This window comes from Tursiops truncatus, chromosome 12 (genome assembly GCF_011762595.2).
Source record: "Tursiops truncatus isolate mTurTru1 chromosome 12, mTurTru1.mat.Y, whole genome shotgun sequence".
In the NCBI taxonomy this organism is placed as follows: domain Eukaryota; kingdom Metazoa; phylum Chordata; class Mammalia; order Artiodactyla; family Delphinidae; genus Tursiops; species Tursiops truncatus.
In genome coordinates, this window is record NC_047045.1 from 41,379,486 (window position 1) to 41,394,495 (window position 15,010).

General features: G+C 39.8%; 1 protein-coding gene across 3 annotated transcripts in view; it reads left to right on the forward strand.

The window, feature by feature from the left end:
- The first annotated feature begins 368 nt into the window (after positions 1-368).
- Positions 369-15,010, forward strand: part of RPF2 (ribosome production factor 2 homolog) — a 35,667-nt gene continuing 21,025 nt past the window's right edge. The window contains exons 1-6 of one of the 3 annotated variants that reach the window (XM_073789515.1): positions 369-518; positions 2,505-2,637; positions 3,583-3,620; positions 8,900-8,960; positions 12,132-12,213; positions 12,882-12,958. In XM_073789515.1, coding sequence (XP_073645616.1) covers positions 496-518; positions 2,505-2,637; positions 3,583-3,620; positions 8,900-8,960; positions 12,132-12,213; positions 12,882-12,958 — 414 coding nt within the window. In that variant the 5' untranslated portion in view covers positions 369-495. Of the gene's footprint in view, positions 519-577; positions 822-2,504; positions 2,638-3,582; positions 3,621-8,899; positions 8,961-12,131; positions 12,214-12,881; positions 12,959-15,010 lie in introns of those variants that run through there. The other 2 variants (XM_033867631.2, XM_073789516.1) reach the window with 2 other exon arrangements.

Consider the following 15,010-nt stretch of genomic DNA (forward strand, 5'->3'; position numbering starts at 1 on the left):
AGCAAACCACCTAAGCTACCCCTCCAGCCCACCCCTGGACACACCCTACCCTCACCCCATATAAGGAACCAGCTCACCTGCGCCCCACCCCCTACCTTCGGGAACTAGCAAGGGAACCTGTTACTTGGTTTTGCTCCTTCCTGCAGCCACAGAAGCCCCCCAAAAGCCTTGTCTGAATTTCTTGGCTGGCCTCTTACCAATTTCTATTGATTGGGGAAGGCCGAGAACCCTGGTCTATCACACACAGGTGTGTACATCAACCTCCAAGAGGAGCCTGTTGATTTCCGGAAAAGAGCCAAGACAAACACCGGTAACCAAGGAAACAGAGCGCTATTTCATCCCAAACGGCCCCCAGCGCCTCCAAGCCTCCACGTCGGCGGCGGTGCCAGGAAGTGACGTCACGCCCAAGTTCCGGTTCCTCCTCGGTCGTTGCGCTGCCGTATCTTCTGTAACCCTGTGGTACACGTGCGTGCGCCAGGTGGGCGCTGCGGTAGCATGGACGCTTTGGATCGAGTTGTGTAAGTGCAGTGGGTTCTTTCCCCGGGTAACGTTGGGGAGAAGGGCCTCTGTAGCGGGACGGAGGAGTAACGCCTCTGCCTCCCGTTTCTCCTGGCCGCCCACGCTCCTTCTTCACACCCGTTGCGACTCCGTGCGGATGTATCCACTGGTTTGGGTTTCCGTCTGTTGGGACGGCCTGCGGGGAGACGGAGAGCAGGGAAGGCCGTGTGTGGGAGCCGCGGCGTGGAGGTGGCACCGAGGCGTTGGCCGCTTTTATCCTAGACAATAAGAAGTGTCTCGGCTTCCGCAGAAGTGAGAGGAAGGTGAGAGAGGTGTTCTGGGCACAGAACACCTGAGTGAGGTGCTCTGAGCACAGGCCTGGGAATGTGACAGATTTAGGTGACAGTCCGGGCCCGTCCACGTAAAGCTATGCGACTGGGACATTTAGTCCCCCTAAGTCTCAGTTTACTCTGTAAAATAGCGTTCATAATAGTCGTACTTCATAGAACTGTGAGGAATATTTGCGAGAATATATGTAAAGGCTTTGCGGCAGCACGTAGAGATGCTCATTAGCTTTTTTTCTTTTTCCCAAACTTGTACACTTTTCTGAGTTATCCTTGGGTAATGTCTGCTTTATATTAGTCCAGAAAATGTTTATCGATCTCATAAATAGTTCTGCTGTTATTTGTTATGGGTTTCTTGCGTTTTACCTGGGTTAACATGTAATCAAAAGGACAAATTATTCTTTTGGTCATTAAATCAGCGAGTTTTGCACATGTGCTGAATATTCCTCTGCAGGTGCGGGGACCGCAAAAATGAGTAAGACTAGTTTACTGTCTCATTGTGGGACAAACAGCTAATAAAACGTACAAGGTGTTATTTGCATTAGTTGCTGGTTAGTCAGAAGTAATAAAGCACATGGAATATAGAACATATAGCACTTTTATTGGGTTAGAGACACACTAAATCTCTCCTGGTTTGACTTAAAAAGTACTGTGTATCTTTATCAACCAGTAAATGATGAGAAGCTTTAAATGTGCTTGACATTTTATCTGGTGAATTTTTAAAGTCTGCATGGTAAAGTAAGTTTGTGCATATTCTGTTTTGCTTTTACTTCACAAAGTGTCCGTGGGACTGGAAGGAGGGAGGGTCATAGTTATTTAAGAGAAGAGGAATTATTTCAGTAGATGGCAGAGAACTGTTGGAAAATCAAGATTCTCACTGTAGTGTAAGCAGAGGTGAACAGAGTGTATAAAAACATTCTACTCCTGCTGTAACATCATACAATCAGAATAATGGATTTGTTTTCCCTTCATATCTTGCAGAGTGATTGGTCTAGGTTAGTTTTTTTTTTTTAATGCCTTTTGTATTTATTTTTTAATTTTTTGGCTGCATTGGGTCTTCGTTGCTGCGTGCAGGCTTTCTCTAGTTGTGGCGAGCGGGGGCTGCTCTTCGTTGCAGTGCGCGGGCTTCTCGTTGCAGTGGCTTCTCTTAGTTGCAGAGCACAGGCTCTAGGTGTGCAGGCTTCAGTAGTTGTGGCACGCGGGCTCAGTAGTTGTGGCTCGTGGGCTCTAGAACGCATGCTCAGGAGTTGTGGCGCACGGGCTTAGTTGCTCCGCGGCATGTGGGATCTTCCCGGACCAGGGCTCTTACCCGTGTCCCCTGCATTGGCAGGCAGATTCTTAACCACTGTGCCACCAGGGAAGTTCTATCTCTTTTTTTAAATAAAAGGTTTAGAAAACAGTAATAAAAGAATGCTGGGAATATAAAAATGGGAATCTTTTTAAAGACCATATCTAATAAAATTAACACTTACTTAACAGTAAGAGCTGAATATCTTTTACTAATATTCCCCTAAAAAGTGAGATTTTGTTTAGTGGTGGAATCCTAACTGATAAATGTCATGTAATGTCTCTGTTGATTTTTAAGAATTTGCACATAAGTCATGGTTTTGGAATATGAGGAACATGTTTTAAGTTGTTATGAATTGTGATTTTTCCGAATAGAAAGCCCAAAACAAAAAGAGCCAAGAGATTCCTTGAGAAAAGAGAACCGAAACTCAGTGAAAATATTAAAAATGCTATGCTGATTAAAGGGGGCAATGCAAGTTCAACAGTGACACAAGTACTTAGAGATGTGGTACGTATATATATACTTACTTTTTAAATGGTGTTGAAATCATTTTAGGAAATTTTTAGCATACTACTTGGACTGCCTGAGAAATACATAGATAAGTTTGGCTTGCTTTAAGAAATGCTAGCCTTAGAGAAAAGCTAATGTCTCACCAAGGCCCTGACTACTGGTTTTCCTTACAGCAGCTAGTTCCCTTAGTAAATTTCACCTGATTTCAATTACTAGCATTTGATTTACTCACATTTCAGGAACATATCTAATTTGTAAAACGAGGTAACTGCATATTACTATCTATTCTTTCAACAATACCAACTACTGTGCTAGGTGCTAGGGATTAATAGTTACGTAAGACATAGTCTTTCCCTTCAGTGAGCTTAGTGAGGAAGACAGACAAGTAAAAGTTAACAGCATTGTGAATGAAGTGCTGTGCTGGAGGTACACACAGGATAGGATGGGAGGCTGAGTTAAAATCCCACGGGGGTTGCCACACACAGGATGGGCTTCCTAGAGATGACACTTAAGCATCATTTTGAAGGAGGAGTTGGAACAAGAAGGAGAAAAGGAAGCGGAAGAGAAGGGCTTCCAAGGCTGAGGAAAAAGCTTGTGCAAAAGGGCATGTGAATGAGCATGATGCATTTGGGGAACTGCAGAATTGGGGATGGCTAAAGGAGAGTGGGCTAGATGAAGCTAGAATTTAAGGAAATGAAGGGAATCATTTAAATTGGATAGAATATTGAAAGGGCATAGAAATTTTTAATTAGGAAAGTCCCAGCTAAGAATACTAAGCTCGTGTTGCATGTTATAAGTGATCAAAAGGGAGCCATGCAGAAGATAGCAGAATAGGATTCAGGGACCAGGATAATCTTGTATAATGACTGTTATCATGCTTGATTTTTATCTCTGCTTTTCAGAATGTGCTTTGTTTTGAAAGCTATAAATTATGTTTTACAGTATGCACTGAAGAAACCATATGGAGTTCTGTATAAAAAGTAAGTCATGATTTCTTTTATTTCACTTATTAAATTATATTGTTTCATTATAAAAGTAACAACCAACCACTTTATGGGAGATTTAGAAAAATATTTTGGTTAAAAAATACTACAGTTCCTTACATACATAGCTATGAGTATTTTTATTTAATTTATTTATTTTAAAATATTTATTTGTTTGGCTGCGCTGGGTCTTTGGTTGCGGCGTGCGGGATCTAGTTCCCTGACTAGGGATCGAACCCTGACCCCCTGCATTGGGAGCACGGAGTCTTAACTGCTGAACCACCAAGGAAGTCCTGCTATGAGTATTTAAAATTTGTTTGTTTCCTGTCTGTGTTTTCATTTGTACTGAATATCCTTACAGAGTTGTAATCATAGCATTATGTATTATTTTTAAATAGTAATAGACTTACAGAAAAGTTACAAAAATAGTAGCGTTCCCATATACCCTCTCCCAGCATCTCTTAATGTTATAACTTCCATAACCATAATACAGTTATCAAAAGTAAGAAATGGACATTGGTACAGTAATGTTAATTAAATCATAGGCTTGATTTGGTTTGCACCAGTTTTTCCTTTTTCTTTTTTTATAAATTTATTTTATTTATTTATTTTTGTCTGTGTTGGGTCTTTGTTGCTGCGCACAGGCTTTCTCTAGTTGCAGTGAGCAGGGGCTACCCTTCGTTGCAGTGCGTGGGCTTCTCATTACGGTGGCTTCTCTCATTGTGGAGCACGGGCTCTAGGCGCGTGGGTTTCAGTAGTTGCGGCATGCAGGCTCAGTAGTTGTGGCTCACGGGCTCTAGAGCACAGGCTCAGTAGTTGTGGCGCATGGGCTTAGTTGCTCCGTGGCATGTGGGATCTTTCCGGACCAGGGCTCAAACCCATGTACCCTGCATTGGCAGATGGATTCTTAACCACTGCGCCACCAGGGAAGCCCCAGTTTTTTCATTAATATCCTTTTTCTCTTCCAGGATCCCACATTGTGTTCAGTTGTCGTGTCTCCTTAGTCTCCTCCAGTTTGTTACAGTTCCTCAATCTTTCCTTGTCTTTGATGACCTTGAAACTTCTGATGAGTGTTCGTCAGTTATTTTGTAAAATATCCTTCAGTTTGCACTTGTCTTAAGTTTCTCGTGAGTGGATTGAGATTATGCATTATGGGCAGGAGTACCACAAAAGTGATGTGCCTTTTTCAATAAATCATACCAGGGAGTACATGATGTCTTATTACTGTTGTTGTTAACCTTGGTTAAAGTGGTGTCTGCTGGGTTTCTCCACTGTAAAGTTTCTATTTTCCCCTTTGTAATTAACAAACTTTTAGAGGAGATACTTAGAGACTATGCAAATAATCCTATTTCTCCTCAAACTTTTGTGTATTCATTTTAGCATTCATCAGTGGATCTTGTCCACAACAGTGATTACTGTGGTGTTCTAGTAGTGGTTTTCGATTTCTCTCATTCCCTCTGCGTTTATTAATTGGAATTCTGTAAGGAGAATCTGTCCCTTTTCCTCCATTTAATTACTTATTTATGTCAGTGTGGACTTACAGATATTTATTATGTTCTTTGGGGTTGTAATCCAGTGCTGTCATGATTTATTTATTTAATTTTTGGCTGTGTTTGGTCTTCGTTGCTGCGCGCGGGCTTTCACTAGTTGTGGCGAGCAGGGGCTACCCTTTGTTGCGGTGCGCGGGCTTCTCATTGCGGTGCTTGTCTTTGTTGCGGAGCAGGGGCTCTAGGCTCATGGGCTTCAGTAGTTGTGGCACGCACGCTCAGTAGTTGTGGCACATGGGCTTAGTTGCTCCGCGGCATGTGGGATCTTCCCGTACCAGGGCTCCAACCCTTGTCCCCTGCATTGGCAGGCAGATTCTTAACCACTGTGCCACCCGGGAAGTCCTGTCATGATTTATTTTGTTGCATAAATTGTTCTCCATTTGGCCATTGGGATCTCTGTCAGGTTGGCTTTTCAAAGTGCCCCCTGTGTTTGAGCACTTCCTTTCTGGCACCACAAGATGCTCTGGGTTCATCTTGTAGTTTTCATTGCCACGGCCTTGGAATCAGCCCTGATTCCATATATTGGAGACTGATAATTTAGAAACAGATCTATGCTCAGTTGCTACTGGAGTGTCATTGTCTCTAGGTCCTCTCAGCAGACAGAGTTTGAAAATAAATATTATGTACATTAACCTATGCATGTATGCATGTCTATATTTGTTTATATTTATTTATATATTAAAAAACCCTGAGTTGATACTGATACTTCCTAAAAATTCATGAGTGCATACTAGTGCTTCCAATTCCAGTCGAATACCAGAGACTTCATTCCAGCCTTTCTCCTTTTCTTCTTTGTATCTTCTATCTTCTGACAGTATGAAACCTTGCTTTTGTTATATTTACTTATTTGTGTAATTCTAGTAGTTTCAGAATTTCTAACCTTATAAGAAACAATTTTACTAACTAGAGTATGGAATTTATGTGCAGTTCTTTTTGTCTTTAACCTCACAACATGCAGTAAAAATATTGTTTTCCAGTGTAAGTCAGGTTAGGTTATTTTTGCCCCTTCAGTGTGATTGTGTTATTCATTTATACTATAGTTAAGGTCATTTATTACAGTCTGTATTCTATTTTGGGTTTTCTATCACTTCCTGGTTTTTTTTTTTTTTTTTTTTTTGCGGTACATGCGCCTCCCACCGCTGCGGCCTCTCTCGTTGCGGAGCACAGGCTCCGGACACGCAGGCCCAGTAGCCATGGCTCACGGGCCCAGCCGCTCCGTGGCACGCAGGATCCTCCCGGACCAGGGCACGAACCCGCGTCCCCTGCATCTGCAGGCGGACTCTCAACCACTGCGCCACCAGGGAAGCCCCCTGGTGGTTTTTTTAATTTATGTATGTAAAATTTACTGTTTGTGGTGTATACTTTCATGGGTTTTGACAAATACATTGAGTTGTGTCTGCCACTGCAGTCATGGTACAGAAACAGTTTCATTACTCTGACAATTCTTTAGTGCCTTTTTCATTTGTCTTGTAAGCATTTTTCTACTGATAGGTGTCCTTTATATATTATTTTTAATGCTAGTATAATGCGTATTAAATGGTTATACTAAAATTTACTTAACTGTTCCTTAACTTGAGGAAATTTTGATTTTCTTTTTTGTTGTTGTTGTTCTTATAAATAATGCTAAAATGGCCATTTTTTCACAAATGAGTTCTTCTTTTGTATTGGTTCCTACATGAGATTTCTAGACGTGAGATTACTGGGTATAGCTTCATGCCCAATCTAGCATATTAACAGTAGTGCTTTTTGAGAAGTTTGGCAGAGTAAAATGTACGAGTTTCATGGGTCACTACCTACTTTTGGTTTGTTTTTTAAAATTAAGAAGTGAAAATGACATTTTGTTTAAACTTGCATTTTCCCTATGTTTCCAACAGGTCATATTTGCCTATTTGTGAATTGCCGTTAGCTGTTAATCATAAATGCTGCAGTAATTTTTCCTGATTTGTTTGTGTTGCATCATTTTTTTAAATACATTTTTTGTTTTTTATTGATTAAAAAGTAATATATATTTATCTTAGATAGTTGGGATAAGAGTAAATAATCACCCATAGATAAGCACTATGTGTATTTTCTCCTCATGCAGTTTTATATCTATATATCTTTGAACAAAATTGAGATCATGTGTATATGATTTTATTTCTCTTTAAATTCATAAAAATTATGAACTGTTTTATACTTTACTTACATGACTAAAAATCCAAAAATATACAGTGAAAATATAAACACACACTCTTCCCAGAACAGCCACTATCATTAGTTTCTTATATGTCTTAACAGAATTTCTTTATGCATATTTAAGCAAATAAAAATACATAATCTTATTTTTCTCCCTTTTGCATGAAAGATAGCATTCTGCGTTTCTCTACCCACTGTTTCTCCATCTCCACTACTACTATTCCTGGTCCAACCCACCATTTTTTTCTTTCTCTCCTGGATTACTGTGATAGCTCCTTACTAACCCCTTCACTCTTGCTGTGGTACATTCCATCCTTATATAGCAGACAGAGCAGTCCTTTAAAAAGAACATTTGGGGCTTCCCTGGTGGCGCAGTTGTTGAGAGTCCGCCTGCTGATGCAGGGGACACAGGTTCGTGCCCCGGTCTGGGAAGATCCCACATGCCGCAGAGCGGCTGGGCCCGTGAGCCATGGCCACTGAGCCTGGGCGTCCGGAGCCTGTGCTCCACAGTGGGAGAGGCCACAACAGTGAGAGGCCCGTGTACCGCAAAAAAAAAAAAAAAAAAAGAACATTTGGGGCTTCCCTGGTGGCACCGTGGTTAAGAATACGCCTGCCAATGCAGGGGACATGGGTTTGAGCCCTGGTCCGGGAGGATCCCACATGCCACAGAGCAGCTGGGCCCATATGCCACAGCTACTGAGCCTGCATTCTGGAGCCCGTGAGCCACAACTACTGAGCCCACGCTCCAGAGCTACTGAAGCCTGCACACCTAGAGCCCGTGCTCTGCAACAAGAAAAGCCACCACAATGAGAAGCCCACGCACTGCAACGAAGAGTAGCCCCCGCTCACCGCAACTAGAGAAAGCCCGGGAAAAGCAACGAAGACCCAACGCAGCCAAAAATAAATAAATAAAATAAGTAAATTAAAAAAAAAAAAAAGAACACTTGAATCCAATCATATCACTGTCTTGCCTAAAACCCCCCAGTGCTTCCTGTTACTCTTTTAATAACTTACGTTCCTTACCTTGACCAACAAGGCCCTACATATTCTGGGCCGAGTCTACATCTTTGACCTCATACCCCACCGTTTACCCTTTGTTCACTAAGCTCCAGTGACATTTGTCGTCTGTTTCTTGAATAGTCTAAGCTTGTTTCCATCTCGGAATCTTTTCTTATTCTGTTTCCTTTTCCTGGAATACTCTTAACCTCAAAACTTTTCCATGGCTAACTCCTCATTTATCAGGTCTCAGCTCAAATAATCATTTTCCATTCTTCACACTAACACAGTGCCCTGTTTTATTTTTGTCACAACAGATATTACTTTTTGAAATTGTTCATTTTTCCTCTAAAATGTAAGCTCCGTGAAAGCAAGGATCTTGTTTGACATGGTATTATGGTATCCCTAGCTCCTAGAACAGTGCCTGGCACATAATAGGCACTAAATAAATATTTGAATGAATAAATATTCTTCTAGCTTCTTTTTTTTGATCATCTGAATATAAAATTATCTTAATATTTATTGCTATGGATGAATTATTAAGATTATTAAAATTAGGGTAACTTTTTTTAATATTAGGAAAAATATTACAAGACCGTTTGAGGATCAGACATCATTGGTAAGTAGAATCTTTCTGATTTAAGAAGGCATATAAGTGATTATTCAAACTAATTCATTTAATTTAATAGTACTCCTAATTTATGATTTTGAATTAGAAATCATCCTATGTGAGGGAATTTTAATGCAGAATGCAGGGGAAATAAGACTTTTATACTTTCAAAAAGATGACTATAGAGCTTACATTTCACTGAATGTTACGTATTCACTGCTTGCAAGTATATTGATAGAATTTTTAAAAATTGAATTACATTTTAAGTGCATAATTAATGGATTGTCAAAAGGAAGCTTGTTATGGATCTTTTTATAGAGCAAGTTTGATTTAAAAAAATTTTACTTTTCTTTTTTTGAGTGTTTTTAGAACAGGAAACACTACCCAAATGATTACTAACAATTGTCAGTTGCTTTACTAGAGTTAATCAAATTCCCGTTTGAGTGTATTAGCAATCAAAACTAAATGAAAAAGTCTAGTGAATGAAATCAGAAGATAACAGGTGGTATATAATAAATGGAGAATGATGAGTGGACTCTGAGTATGTGATGATATTAGTTTCTTACTAAAGAAAATCTTAAGGGAATACGTGGATTAAACTATTTAAGTTGACTTAAAAAAAATCAGAACGTGATTATGTTCTCTTGACAGGACCGCCATTGCTTGTTCTTTTAGTTAGTGAATTTAAAAGAAAAAATGTTTGAAAAGAATCTCAATAACTAATTAGAAAACTGAAATTGAGCATCTTATCCTAATTTGGCAACTAACTGCAGTGAAAATTATATTAAGAAAATATTGTCAAAATAAACATTTTTTTTAATAAAATTGCTTTTATCATAGTCTTGGGTTTTTCACCGTCATTTTTGAAGAGATCATGAAAGTAAAAATGGAGGGTCTAACCCAGAAATCTCTCTCTTCCACACGTGACTTATCCAGGGCTGATTTTGTTTTGTGACACCATGGTGCTTTCAGTTGAGTGACCACTTTGTAGAAGTGTTATGTTGTAGAATCTGTAGCATTCTGTACTTTTTTTTCAATCCAGTGTCAATATGACAACTTTTCTTATACTTAAAATTGTGGCATTTCCTCTCTTTGATCTCCCACTTCCAGAGACAGGAGATATTTCATTGGCTGTAATAAATCTCAGACCACTAGAGCTCAAAATGACTGTGGAAACAGTGATCATGTTGGAAATTTGGTTGAATTCCTCCTCTGACTGCCCATCCCCCAATAGCACATTTCTTACGCTGTAATCTTGGAACTGTGCTTAGTACAAGAGTTAGCAAATATACCTCCTGTGGGCTAAATCCCTGTTTCTGTGAGGACCACAAGCTAAGAATGGTTTTTACATTTTTAAAGTTTTTTTTTTTTTTACACCATATAAAAAGTCTAAAATATATACTATCTAGTCTTTTGAAGATAATTTGTCTACTCTTGCTGTAGAATTTTAAGAAAAAGCGGACTTTATGGAGAAGGATGACAGATGAGTACTATATATATGTGAAAGGTAGTTTATGGAAAGCTTTGGGCTGTTAACATGAGAATGTAAAAAAAATTTTTTTTAAGAAAGGATTTTCATTGATTTGGACATTTAAAAAACATTTCTGAACACATGCTTTGTGCCAGACACAGTGTAAGTTGCTTTCCCATATGACGTGTCACGTGGCCCTTGCAGATTTTGTCAGGAAGTGTTATTGTCTTTGATTTACACATGATAAAAGTAATTCTCAGAAAGGCTGACCAGATCCCATAACAATTGGCAAAGCCAGAATTCTTGGACTTTCTGACTCTGTATCCTCTACATAGGGAGTGGATAGGCAAGTAGGTAGTTGTTTGTTCCTATTTGCTTCTGCTTAAGCACTGGAATGAATGATAACCAAACGAGGGGCCCATACCTCAGGGGGTCTTGCACTCAATAAAGAAAAGTTGAGGACCGTGGTTGCTTCGAATGTTCTTTAACATTTTTGTCATTAATTTAGGAAGCTTTTCCAACTATGCTAGAACTAGACAAGAACACATTCACTCTAATTTTTGTGCTAAGATTGGGAATCTCAATAAACTGAATCAAAGTATGTAGGATATAAAGTATAGGCACTAGTGTAAAAGGAGCTGTCCAGGATTGAAACCCCATAATTGTGTTTCCATCCCTCTCAAATCTGTAATAGAAGTCAATTTTTTTTTTTTTTTTTTTTGCGGTACTTGGGCCTCTCACTGTTGTGGCCTCTCCCACTGCGGAGCACAGGCTCTGGATGCGCAGGCTTAGCGGCCATGGCTCACGGGCCCAGCCGCTCCACAGCATGTGAGATCTTCCCAGACCGGGGCACGAACCTGTGTCCCCTGCATTGGCAGGTGGACTCTCAACCACTGCGCCACCAGGGGAGCCCTCACATCTTTTTTATTCATTCATCTGTTGATGGACCTTTAAGTTGCTTCCATGTCTTGGCTATTGTAAACAGGGCTGCAGTGAACATTGGGGTGCATTTGAATTATAGTTTTGTCTGGGTATATGCCCAGGAGTGGGATTGCTGGTTCATATGGCAACCCTATTTTTATTTTTTAAGGAAACTCCATACTGTTTTCCATAGTGGCTGCACTTAGATTCCCACCAACAGTGTAAGTAGGAGGGTTCCCTTTTCTCCACACCCTCTCCAGCATTTGTTACTTGTAGACTTTTTAATGATGGCCATTCTGACTGATGTGAGGTGGTATCTCATTGTAGTTTTAATTTGCGTTTCTCTAATAGTTAGTGATGTTGAGCATCTTCTCATGTGCCTCTTGGCCATTTGTATATCTTCTTTGGAGAAATGTCTATTTAGGTCTTCTGCCCATTGTTTGATCAGGTTGGTTTTTTTTTTTTTTTTTTTTTCAGGTTGGTTTTTTTGTTATTGACTTGTATGAGCTGTTTGTCTGTTTTGGAAATTAAGCCCTTGTCAGTCTCATTGTTTGCAAATATTTTCTCGAAGTCCGTAGGTTGTCTTTTTGTTTTATTTATGTTGATCAGTTCTAGTAGTTTTTGTGTGGAATCTTTAGGGTTTTCTATATATAGTATTGTGTCATCTGCATATAATGACAGTTTTACCTCTTCCTTTACAATTTGGATACCTTTTATTTCAAAGAGGTACAATTCTTAAGGTTCTTACATTTATGCATTGATTGAAGGAGATTTCTTTGGTTTTACAGGAATTTTTTTCAAAGAAGTCAGATTGTTCTTTATTCATGTTTGGCTCCCATAATAAGAAGCGGCCAAATAATCTAGTAATAGGTAAATATCATTTACTTTTTAATACTTTTATTTTATAGAGTCAGTTCTGTGACTCAGATTAATTGATGGTATTGAGGATTCAGGAGTAGCCAGTTAGCACTGAACTAGTTTTTTATTTTCCTTGTGAGTGTGAATAAAATTTATTTTTACCTACCAGTCTTCAGGTAAAGAAGGGACATGTAAATATCACCCTGCCTCAAGTTGTGGAAGTTTTTCAAATATAAAACATATATCCTAAATCAGTATTAGAGTTAGAAAAAGAGAAGTAGCATACTCACACACACAAATTAACCCTTCCCTAATAAATACCTGTATAATGAATACATTTGAAAATAAACCCTTGCCCTGTATTGTGTATTGAGGCTTGGGCTGACATGCTCACTGGCTTAGGTAAAGCCCTTTACCCTCTGTGGGCCTTTATTTACTCTTCTGTAAAGTAAGGGAGTTTGGCTAAGTGATCTTTTAAGATCCTTTCCAGGTCCAAAGTTGCAACAGTACATTCTAGGTAGAGTTGAAAATTTAAGAAAGAAGAGACATGTTTGGGAGGTTTAAGGAGAAAGAAAAGAGGCAGCTATTAGGACATTTTGAACACGCAGATAAGTAGGTGAATATAAGGCAGCTGTTTGGGAAAAAATAAATGGTTAAAAGAAAATGTATTTTCCTTCTAGGTCGTATGTATGACTACCATGTGCTGGATATGATTGAAGTAGGTATCGAGAAGTTTGTCTCCCTTAAAGATATTAAGGTAAGATACTGATCATAAAAATAAGCATTTTATAACGTTGCTCTTGGGCAATAGTGACATCTTGTGGTGAAGAGTAAAGATACAGACTTAAATAAGAAAGAACTTTGGTTTTATTCTAGTGTGCTCTAAACTAAAAAGCACAATTTCATTTTACCTTTAAAAAGAGAGAGATGTTTACAGCATATAACACATATGTAGGCAGTTAGACTTAGAGTCATTACTAACTTCTTGTCTAGGCCCCATAGTTGAGATGCTCTCCTCTCCCTCTGAATTATCACAGCACCCATTTTATGTAACCTCAGAAATACCACAATTTTCTTTCTTTCTTTCTTTCTTTCTCTCTCTCTTTCTTTCTTTCTTTCTCTTTCTTTCTTTCTTTCTTTCCTTTCTTTCCTTTCTTCTTTCTTTCTTCTTTTTCTTCCTTCCTTCCCCTTCCTTCCTTCCTTCCTTTCTTTCTTTCCTCCTTCCTTCCGTCTTAATTGTATTTATTTATTTATTTATTTATTTATGGCCGTGTTGGGTCTTCATTGCTGTGCACAGGCTTTCTCTAATTGCAGTGAGCAGGGGTTCTGCTCTTCATTGCAGTGCGCGGCTTCTCATTGCGGTGGCTTCTCTTGTTGTGGAGCATGAGCTCTAGGTGCGCGAGCTTCAGTAGTTGTGGCATGTGGGCTCAGTAGTTGTGGCTCGCAGGATCTAGAGCACAGGCTCAGTAGTTGCGGTGCACGGGCTTAGTTGCTCCATGGCATGTGGGATCCTCCCGGACCAGGGCTCGAACCCATATCCCGTGAATTGGCAGGCGGATTCTTAACCATTGCGCCACCAGGGAAGTCCCCACAGTTTTCCAAGTGAGCCCTGTTTTAAACCTAGGAAGCTTTGGCTGATCCTACAGTATTTTGGCTGCTGGGAACCAAATTGCTAGCTCACTTTTCCCCTTGAGGACTTGCATCTTTGTATCTCCTTTGTTTGAATGGAATTATGAAACAGAAAGGCAAGAAAACTGTCCTAATGCAGTTCCTGGATCGAAATTGGGCTTCTGCTCCCTCAGACCTCTGCTCCTGGCTTAATCTAGTCCATCAAATACATTATTTCACTTAAGATCTCTTAGCTACCCTCTAAGGCTGAAATTATTTTCCCTATTACATAGATTTGGTGACTGAGGCCCAGGGGAATTCCACTGGTGACCTGGAGTCATACATACAGTAAATGGTATAACGAAGATTAGGACTGAAGGGCTTTGAAAGAAAGGATATTGAAGTTTGTAATGGAAAGTTACATAATTGTTCTCAGTCTGTGGGTCTTTGTATAGTTGAAAGAATTATAGCAAATATATAATCACTCCTTTTCCCAGCCTCCCCTAAGAAGAGGACATGCCTTCTAGGTTTCCTGTGTGTTTGAAAAAAGGCTCTTACCAGATCCCTACTTGGTTAGCTATACCACCTTCCTCAGGTACAGGGCAGAACAGTGAGATTGGATTTGGAGGCAGAACACTTGGGTTTGAGGCCTTTCTTGGTCAGTTAGATAGCATTTGTGACCTGACATTCAGTTACTTGCCTGACCCACAATTGCAATCAAGTATTAAACAGGTATAACAACATCAAACGAGATAATATATGTGAAAATGCTTATCAATGAATTTAATATATTGAAAGGTATTTTGAAAACTGTATAAACTGTGATACTTTATTATGGATGCCATCATTTTATTACAGTTTATTACAGGTTGTCTTTGGGGCTGTGTGTGAATCCCTGGAGATGAGCAGTACTACTGCTGTTAGCATGGTTACCAGTTAGTGGGTGTGAGCAGTGGCTGATGCCTGCATGCCAATCCCTCTGCTCTTTCCACTTCCCTTCCAAAGCAAAGAAATACCCCGTCACTGTGCAGCTTCTAAACTGAACCACAAAATCAGTATCGTTTGGCAGGTGTATTCTTAACAAGAACCATTTAAATTGAGTACTAGATCTCGTGGCTGTGTCGTGCGCGTGAGCGCCGTAGGGCCAGGGAGGCACCAGCTGCCGCGCAGGGCGGAGGCCGAGGCTGCAGCTTGAGGGAGG